A 10,568-nucleotide genomic window follows, 5' to 3' on the forward strand; every position below is an offset into this window, starting at 1 on the left:
CTTGATTAGGTTATGCTTTTAGACTAGGCCTTTCTCTGGTCAATTGAGATTACACTCATCTCAACATCAATGGACCTAAAAGTTTCAACTCAAACCACAAGCAAATCAAATAAACCAAAGACATTGATGTTACTAGCGACTCCGAACCCAACGTTACCTTCATTAGCTTCAAAAATAAGCTTACATTCATCACCTTCCCTAATCCATTGGTCTCCCAATTTGAGAGTCCTTATCTATGGTGAGCTTGATTAGATTGGTTAGGTCTAATCATGCAAAAACAGAGTCAAGCAAAGCCCGTCCGAACAGTGGGCATGATGGACCTCATAAAACAATAGTACCCCGTTCAAGGTTAAACTCTAATAGGACCTTCAAAAGCCAAAAGAATGGGGAACATGACTATGTTTCCACGCAAATTGTCTTATCCTTGACAATATTTCCCTGTTGGAAATACATTTCGAGCTTCAGACATGTATTTGAAAGTTCAAACCGAAGATATTATGGTCAAACAAAATATCTTTTGTAGACAATTGCCAACTTACAAGATCTTGTAATCACTAGTTTTGTACATGAACAAAGTCGATAGGGTTTGATGCATTACTTATGTGTGCATCCGTGAGGTTAAAATGCTCAGACGAAATTTCGTTTGTACCCAATTGCCAACTTCCGAAATCTTATGAACACTCACTAGCTTTGTACATAACCAAAGTAGATAGGGTTTAATCTTTACCTGAAAAGAGAAGCAATAATAAGAACTCCTGCACTAATACTTCGTGAAAGGTTTGTGGTGACATTGTGAATAATTCTTAACTAGTCTCACTGTAGAAATTTCACACGATCCCCTTGCATTTTCTTTTCTTGTTTTCATGTAGCAAATTAGTTAGTAGGTGAGAGATAGCGATAGGAGCCTTAATACGACCGAAGATGTCAAGGCAAACACTGAAAAACTGAGCTAAACACATGCACAGGCAATAATATTAGATCTCTTCCAGGTCTATCACATCAACCATGACATAGTCGTAGACACCCTTACACATGGTTATATGAGAATAAAACAAAAGACGTCTCTATTTCACATACGATTACTAGAACAACAACATTAGGTCTCCAATAAACAAACTGGGAAACAAATGAGTTTTGCACAAAGACAACATTTTGAGAAGCACATATTATGAATTCACAATTAGCCACTTCAGCGAGCCATCATCTCGAGGAAGTCCAGCTCTTTAATCTCCCGACGGTGATAGTGATTATAGTGATGAGGGTGATGGTGGTGGTATAGCGATCACCATCCATCACCGAGCTCATCTCCGAGTTTAGCTCACATTCAATATCAAATCTCTCTTCACTCCCATTACTCACATTCACTCAGCACCTGATGATAATAATGGACCGTCATCTAATAAAACCCAAGATTTTCATTCCCATCAACCATTGGAAAACTGACGTAATTGCTGGCAGGCCTCTGAGCCAGCAGCAGTGACTGGCTGTGGTAGTGGTGATTCGGGGCCTGCTGGGGGCGCTTGACCGCTTTAGGCTGTACATCCGAGCCATGAGAAATGGCTGTCGTCGACAAAGACAATGACTGCTTCACAGTTTTGTGGTCGCCACCACAAGCCAGTGCCGATCGTTCTGGAGGAGACGGAGTGGTGACACTCTTAATGTAGTCTTGCAAGAGGTTGGAATCGTCATTGTTTGGGAGGAACTTGCGTTGAGAGAGTTGCTTGCGCTTGGTGGCATTCCAGCGATTTTTTATGTTATTATCTGTCGTTCCAGACAATATCTTGGCTATATCGGCCCATTTGTTCCCAATCCGCATGTGTGCTTGAATCAGGATCTTATCTTCTTTGATGCTCCACGGGTCCTTCTGCTAAGCAGACAATGAGAGCCAAACGAAGAAGAAGAGGCAGAAAAAGAGGAGGATACAGAAAAACTTACTCCCCGGTTTCGTGAGTTAAGGTTTTTGGCAAAGTTCTTAATTTTGGTGGTGCGTCTTTGATTACTCTAGCTTAATATTTTTCAGTTTTAAGTGATCAAATATATTACAAAGTACATTTATTTAAATGAAGGTGTAAAATATTTTCTTGATATATGTTATGGTGAAGTTTCTTTGGAGGAAAAATGAGGCAAATTCATAATGAATCTATTTACACCCTTTTAATATAATTGTGGATCTTATTAATGCTTAATTGTGGTGTATTCCTAGCCTTTTTTTCTAGGCTATTAATTAGGTATATGTTATGAGTTAAATGGAAGAATTTGGATTTCATCAAGTAACTTAACCTTTTGTTTTGTTCTTAAATAGATGCTGATCTACAGCATGGAAGTGTGTGAAGGATTTGTGCGATTGTTCTCACTAAAAGTTAGGCAAAAGGGCACCTCAAATGCTAATATTTGTGTACGGTACTCACTTTGATATCAATATTTTTTTTTAGATCATTTAAGTGTCAAATAGAAGTAAAAATGATCACTTTAATGCCAATGGCAAGAAATTTTGGGGACCTCGTAAGAGTTGGCACTTGAATAATCGCTTTCAAAAAAATTGGCACTTAAGTGATCATCGATCACTTTAGTATCAAATCGGAGAAAAAATAATCACTTTAGTGCCAACGGTGAGAAATTCCGGGGACTTCATTGGAGGTGGCACTTAAATAACTGTTTTTAAAAAAAAATTAGCACTTAAGTGATTCAAAAAAAATATTAGCATCAAAGTGAACGCCGTATACAAATATTCGCATTTAAGGTGTCTTTTTGTCCTAAAAGTTAGGAAAGAAACATTTACATTTAATAAGAATCAAAACATGTTTTGAGATTTTTTACAGCCCTGCTTATGAAGCGTGGTTTCCGAAAAGTCTGGTTCGCATGGTCACTCATCCCATGCATGCCTGTGAGTTGTCTCATATTGACTAGATGATGCAGGATAACTAGCGTATCGGCAAACTTTAAGAAGTAAGTCAACCAAAAATTAAATAACGACAAAAGAAACAAATGGACTCACGAGTTCCACGCACTAATAACACGCGTCGGCGAAGATGAGGAAATAAATTCATTTTTTCTAAGGACTAATAAAACAAACACATATTCTCAATTGTGGAGGGTAAATGAATTTATGATAAATCACAATGAGTGTTGAATGCTCGTATCCTTTAATCTATATGCATATCAAATATCTGTCTCTAGATACACTTCCTATGTATGGGATTCATTTATCAAATCTGATTGTGATTCTATTTAGGAATACATGACTAGATGAGTATGATGGTCAATGTAAATTTATGCAATGGAAGGTATAATGGATGTAGAGACTAGATCAAGAGCAAATTACGGGCAAGAAAAAACATATTTTTAAAGGAAAAAGAGACAAAAAAAAACCTTGATATTAAGCCTCAAATGGTTATGCCATCTCTCCCTACACTGTTTTCCGACTCTCCCCTCTAGAATCTAAGTAATTTGAGACCACTTTTTCGCTCCATGCATCTCAACCAACATTGTCAAGAGTCTGCACATAAATGAGAAGAAAAATATATTCAAACAATGAATAATTTTCTTCTTCACATATCATTCCCAACATTTGGAAAAAGAAAACATGCCCAAAAACCCTAACCAGGAAAATAAGATAAAAACCCAGATGTCAAAGGAAAAACAATCAGAACCGGATGGAAAAAAAAATTAGATGAAGAAGAAGCAAGAAAAAAAGAGGGAATCTTTTCAAGTCTTAACCTGTCTTCTTCAAGAGTCCACTGGCCTTTGACAACCAAAGGTTCCTTGTCAACCTTGCCATCCTCACTCTCTCTCGCTTCTTCTTCCCCGTTTCTGCTTTTGCTGCTGATGCGGCAGACCTATCACCACCTCTCTCTTGCTCCAATCATTACCACCGTCATCCCGCTCATGACCCCATTGGTTGTCTGAGTTCATGCCACCCAAAGAGATCTCCTCACCGAGCCTCTCGTTCAGCGATGGCGGTTCATTCAAGTCAAGCAAAGGCATGATATGGCGGTCCACCGTCACCGGATCACGATGAAGATGGTGATTGACTGGACCGTAGTCGAAGAGGCTCTTGAATTCCGCCTGGCCATGCGCTGCTACACCATCGTTGTTGTCGCCGCACTCTGGCAAGGTTTCCACGGATGGAGGAGGAGGAGCAGGGGTCGGCAGTGGTGGTGGCACGCAAAGGTCGAACCCTCTAGGGAAAGTTACGGTCGGGTGAGTATCGGCTGATGGGTAATGAAATGGCGGGTTGAGCTGTGGGGTCGAGTCCACCTAAGAGAAGGGGTTTGATGAGGAGCCTTTGATGGAGAAGCCATGGTCATCATCAAGAATGTCGGTATTATGGCTGTGACGGAGCTTGTAGAAGATGCCATTCACGTTCGGAGGAGGCGGAGGAGGAGCCTCGAGGTCAAGCGAGAAGCTGTGCCAGGGTTTTGCAGGGATTTTTCCAGGAAAGTGCCCGGATGGAAAGGGAAATCATCTCGGAAAGTATAGGAGGGGGTGGAGGAATGGTTGAGCTCCATGCTGAGGAAGAGGGAGAGAAGGGAAGGAGCGAGTGAATGCTGGTTTTGGCTAAGAAGGTGCAATAGTGTCCACATTCATTTCCAAAAAATTCACTAGGAACTGGCAGTCAGGATCGAGCTCTAGATAGGATTTTGAACTTGGGCCAACTTGGATTTCAAACCATCTTGAGGGACCCTTTCGCTAACGTGGCGGCATGTGTTGGTCACTGAGTGGCCCGATATTAATGACGTGGTGGGGCAGGACCACCTGTTATGTCCTATATCCTTGAATCTTATTCTATCGAGTCTCGTGAGAAATGCGCAAGTTCATTATGATTTATGCGCTCTTATCTAAGGGCGTCATAGAAATAAAGTTTAGTCGACACATCTCCGTATTCATAGCTCACCTCAATTCTACCCGATTTAATTTTACAATACACGATGTTGTTAAGTTATATTGAGAGTAGGATTTTCTAAACTCGAGCTCAACTTGAATAACTTTCAAAAGATTTAATGTAATTGGACTTGTCAATAAGATTTGCATGAAATTTGAACTAAACTCGGACTCATAGTCTAAGAATCAATGCAACTGAAAACAAACTTATTTTATCGGTCTCGCGAGCAACTCGAGTTGCACATTTGAAGTTCAAGTTTGGCTCAATTCAATGCTCAACATAATTCGAACTCGAAAAGAATCGAAATGTGTGAGGCAAGATCCAATCGCTCACGAGTAGTTTGACCGGTTTATTCTAACCAATCGCTTGCTTGCGGTCAAACAACTGCAGTCAACCAATTAACCACAGTCTACTTAGCTATCCGGTTTAACTTAATTAATCGTGGTCATTTAATCTAAATCGATTTTCCAACTAAACCGACCACAATTATCTACCTAAACCTCTAGTTACACTAATTAAACTAACTCTAAACGTAATTAACGATCTAATCGTGAGTTAGGGGTTAACTCACGACTAAACCATGATTTGCTATGACGGTGGCGACAACGATGAAGCTCGTGACCAAGGCGGCGGCGGTCCACAGCGATCATGGGCTCTCGGCTCACGGTTCCAGTCCAACGAAGCTTGTGGGTGCTCGGCGAGTTGCGGTTGACGGCGAAACAGTGGCAAGGTGGACGGGCGGTTGAGCGTCGGCTGAAGGCCTCGGACCTGCGGTGTGGTAACTCGGCTAAGGGGTGGGGTCGGTTTGATGGTGGGGTGGTGGTTTAGCGAAGGCGTGGGGTGGCAAAGCTCGTGGCTAAGGTGATGCGGGGGTGCAAGTTGAGCAAGCCGGGGTCGCGTGGAGTCACGGGTCACCGGGGCTTGGAGAACTCTGGTTCAAAGAGGCGCACGAAGGGTGAGCGACGATGACTAAGCGATGGGTTAACCGAGGATCGGCATAGTACGGCCTCGGGGTATCGGGCTGGTGGCGGCGTGATGCATAGCCTAGAGGGAAGGTGAAGCTTGCAAATCTCCCGGGCCTCGCATGATTGGGCAAAAAGCAAAGAGAGGTGGCGTAGCGCGAGGTCGGTGACGGACTGAGGTGGATAGCGATAGCAGCTGGTGAGTTTGGTGGGTCACGGCGAGCTGGTAGAGCTCGAAGTAGTAGCGGCCACGGGGGACGGCAATGTACGACTTTGATGGCTGGAGATGGTGCGGGGGTGGTAGTGGCAGTGGTGTTCGGTGGAAGAGGCTGTTCAATGAAAGAAAGAAAAGAAGAGTGAAGAAGAAGACGTATAAAAGGAAAGAAGGGGGGTCGTCACAAGTCAGCGACAAGGAGAGAGAGGGAGAGAGAGAAAAAAAAGGTAGAGAGAGAAAGGTGAGTGGACTTCAGTAACAAGATGAGGTGCTAAGTGAGTGGAGATTTGACATGGGGGCCCAATAGAGTCACGTCCAAATTTGAATTTCTTATCCTCTAGTGCATAAAGGCAAGGGCAATTTGGTCATTTGATATTTTAGGACTGGTTGGTCATTTGGCATAAACGATCGAGGGTATTTTGATACTTTCACAACTCGGGCTCGGTCAAGGTTGGGCTCTAGCATGAGGGTTTTGATATTACTACACAACAACTAAATTACCAAAACCTAATCTATTTCGACCGACATCCTAGAATAAATCCAAACATCATCTCTTAAACCCAAAAAATTCAAATTTGCTTATTAGGCGAGGGGAAAAGTACACTAGAAGTGCTATAACTTTTGTACGGCATTCACTTGTGCATAACTTCAAACCTTCACTTAAGTGCCATAACTTTCAAAAATCGTTCACTTGAGTGCCATATTGACGTGGACGCCGGAAAGCTAACGTGGCATGCCGGAAATCTAACGTGTCACTCAAATGAACGATTTTGCTCCGACGTAGCAATCAAGTGAACGATTTTTGAAAGTTATGGCTCTCAAGTGAACGCCGTACACAAGTTATGGTACTTCTAATGTACTTTTTCCTTAGGCCGGAATTCGCGATTAAAATCTAACGAATCCATTTTTCTGATCGACGTCGAAATTTCGGGACATCACAACTCTCCCCTTCTTAAGAAATTTCGTCCTTGAAATTAGGCCACTACACAACCTCAAAAAGATAAAGATACCGACATCTTGTGATGTCCTCATTGCTCGTCATACAATGCTCATTTCACATTAATCCTTATGTCAACTCAGCGCACTAACACTATAATGCGACCCTCAAAACACAAGTCAGATTCAAGCCTATGATCCTCAATAACCAACTTGTCATTATTTCGTATCCACAATCCGTCTAGACAAGTTACCTCATCTAACTCCAAAAATCCAAACCTAAATTGTCATTCTCTCAACTTGCTGTGCAATCTATCTATCAATTGCCATACCATATCCACAATTAACTACAGAAATCAGCCAACCATACGTATCGATTGACAATCTCTTAACTAACAAATAGCCGGAAGTTGTCACTAATTTCCCTACCAGCCACAACTACATCCTACATCATATCACCTAGCATTAAAATTATCCTTTGAAACCCGCCATTTGTCTAGGGATGGTAGGCCATACTAAACTGCAGCTTCATTTCCAACACGGTCTCGAGACTTTTTTCAAAATGTGGCGGTGAACTTGGGATCACTATCCGAAGTGATCGCCACCGGCACTCCACGAAGTCATACAATATTCCGCACATACAGCTCTACATATCTGTCCAAAGCAAAATCCTTTCTCACTACTATAAAATGAGTAGACTTCGTCAATCCGCAAACTACGACCAAATTGAATCGTGTCCCCTTTAACTTCTTGGCAATTCCTATCACAAAGTTCATTATGATATGCTCCCACCTTCACTCTAAAATCTCCAGTGATTGCAGTAGTCCACCGGAATTACAAAGCCGTACCTTAACTTGCCGGTACATCTAATACTTTGCCACGTACTTGGCTAAGCCAGCCTTCATACCATTCCACCAGTACTATTGTTTCGAATTTGGATACATCTCCGTGCTATCTAGACTAACACTAAAGCTATTGGATGGGTTTCTGCCAAGAATTTCTCTTTAACAAAAGCAAGGCCTTTACAATCATTATCTCACTCAACCTTGTAGCCTTGCCAAACTTTTGCTGCGTACTTTGATCACTTGTTTTTCCTTAATTATCACATTTCGCAATCTTAACTTTATTCTAGGTCATCATTGATCTCGGTAACTCACAAATTTATTTGGCAAGTCCTACTATGTTACCGACTCATACTTGTCATTACCAACCTTTCACTCATTTTCACAACTCTTCGTTTCACATGCTAACCTATGGTCCATAGGTTACAATCCTCAAATAATATACTCCATCACAATGTTACTGGTCAACTAGCTTGCATGAGTCTCAAGTCATTCCAAGACCTTGTGGGCTCCACCCGACTTATTACTAGTCACATCTCTCTCTCTCTCCCCTCCACACCCCCCTAACCACCTGACGACCTCTTGTCCTCTTCTTCTTCTTCTTCTTCTTCTTCTTCTTCTCATTTGTTCGGCTCCCCCTCCCTTCCTCCTCCATCCGGCGCCACCATCCACTACCACCTTCTTCTTCTCATTTGTTCGGCTCCCCCCCCCAACCACCCGACGACCTCTTGCCCTCAAGCTCCGCCTAAGCCCTCGCCGCCCCGCTTTCCACTTGACCTGCAGCGAGCCTCGCCGTCCACTAAGCACCACTCGTGCACTTCCTCCACCGAGCATTGTTCGAGACTCACAAGACCCACTCACCAGTCGCCTCCACCCCAAGCACGTGTCGCCGAACCGTCCGCCGTGCATCGTCCACACCACCATTGTCGCCGCCGCCTATATTAATAACCCATTCCCCTTTTTCACAAAAAAAAAAAAACCCAAAAACAATTAAATAATTATTAAAAAAGACACCAAAAATATTTAATTTCCTTTTTTTTATTTTTTTTTTTATTTTTTTATTTTTTTTTTTTTGGTAATTATAAATTAAAATGTTATTATTTGAATAAAAAAAAGGTGGGTGGAGACAGCCACCAAAAAAAAATTAATTAAAAAAAATCCACACAAAAAAAAAAAAACATTTTTCTCCTATAAATAAAGATTAGATTGCAAATCCAAGGAAGACGACCTCAGCTTCCAATTAATTGTTCCTGGTTCTTTAAAAAAGGGTAATTTTTTTTGAATATGTAATCAGAAATAAATCCTATTGGATGAAAACATTCGAAATAGATCAAAACAGAATAGTTTCTATCATTGGTTAGGCGGCTCTGATACTAAATGTTAGCCCACGAAAACGTGGCACAACCGGGATCCTCATAACCAAAACTAGAAACACATATGTAATAAAGAAAAGGGTTATCGAACATGCTTAGTTTGGAATCTATCTTTATGTGGAATGATGACGATTCTCGAGACCAAGTCTTCCACTCTATTCCTTTTGGTTTGTTGTTGGCCAATGAGAGAACCACCACAGAAAAATGGGGTACAATTTCTGAGACAAATAGCTAGAGGGGGCACTTGTGTCTTTTATAGTGGCTTCGACGCGGACCCTCTCATCACGGGTTGTGCCTCTACGGACAACACTAAGCTTGCCCATATTAAAATATATTAAGAGTATATGCCATACTTTAGTAAACCAACCCATATATTAGTTTTCGTTAATGTAGACCACATTAGGATAATTCTAACACATCCAACACTCCAGGTTTTATTTGAGTGAAAGTGTGAGAAGATAACTCTCTTTTTCTTATTAGGGATTGATATGAACTATTTCCACCTTCTATATGACTAAATCTATTCCATTTTCACTAAAGAAAAAAAATACTCCTCAATAATTCAATTGCAATTTAAAGTGATGACCTCAAATATATTTACTATCCTTCTTTTTTAAGTTTTTAGTTTTTTGTTAAATTTATGTAGGATCTAACTGCAACGAGTTTGTCTATCTAGTGAAAAATGAGCGGTGGAAACCGTCCCACCCATCGATTATGCTCTTTCACTTTACAAAACGAGCATCATCTTCCTCCTTTTACATAGATTAGATTGCCAAGTCTCATTTTTCACTGTTCTCTCAAACAAAGACAGGCCTTGAAAGATGGGTAAACCAACAGCTTTGTGTGTGAAGCTGCGGGATGAAGTGTCGAGGCACTCTAAAGTTCAGGTTCTACATAATAACATGCCCGGGGAAGTGACTCTCACAGTCCACTGTAAATACGACAATTGTGAACCTTGGAGCTTCCCCATCATCAAGACTCCCTTTACCAGGATCCCTGGCATAAAGGCTGTTATGTTGTTTAATTATTACAATCTTTCAGATCCATTCATGGAATAGTTTGTCGTTTTTGTGGTTGTTTGAGATAAAGATCCAATTGGTTTGTAACTTCGTATCATTGCAGACATTCAATCAATCCAGTTCATGCCAATTAAGTTATTTTTTTTTTTTTGCACTCATATTCGAGATAATCATGGAATCATCACACGAATGATCAACATGACAAAAGAAAATTGCTGCGACCCTTCCGAACGGCGGTGATTGAAATTCCCCGTGGGTATTGCGAATTGTCAAGCTGGAGCAAATGGTTTCAAACCCTATCGATTGCGACATTGGTTTTACTCGATTATTATGCTTATGG

General features: G+C 41.3%; 1 protein-coding gene across 1 annotated transcript; it reads right to left on the reverse strand.

Moving 5' to 3' along the window:
- Window positions 1-1,396: 1,396 nt before the first annotated feature.
- On the reverse strand, window positions 1,397-1,816 carry LOC115728419 (transcription factor MYB119-like). Its single transcript, XM_030658752.1, has one exon. The coding sequence runs from the start codon at window positions 1,814-1,816 to the stop codon at window positions 1,397-1,399; it is 420 nt and encodes a 139-aa protein (XP_030514612.1).
- Between the last annotated feature and the right edge of the window lie 8,752 nt (window positions 1,817-10,568).

The sequence above is a fragment of the Rhodamnia argentea genome, chromosome 3, assembly GCF_020921035.1.
Source record: "Rhodamnia argentea isolate NSW1041297 chromosome 3, ASM2092103v1, whole genome shotgun sequence".
Taxonomy (NCBI): Eukaryota; Viridiplantae; Streptophyta; class Magnoliopsida; order Myrtales; family Myrtaceae; genus Rhodamnia; species Rhodamnia argentea.

Excerpts from the sequence above, each read along its gene's own strand:
- LOC115728419 (XM_030658752.1), bottom strand. The coding sequence starts at position 1,816 with ATGCGGATTGGGAACAAATGGGCCGATATAGCCAAGATATTGTCTGGA.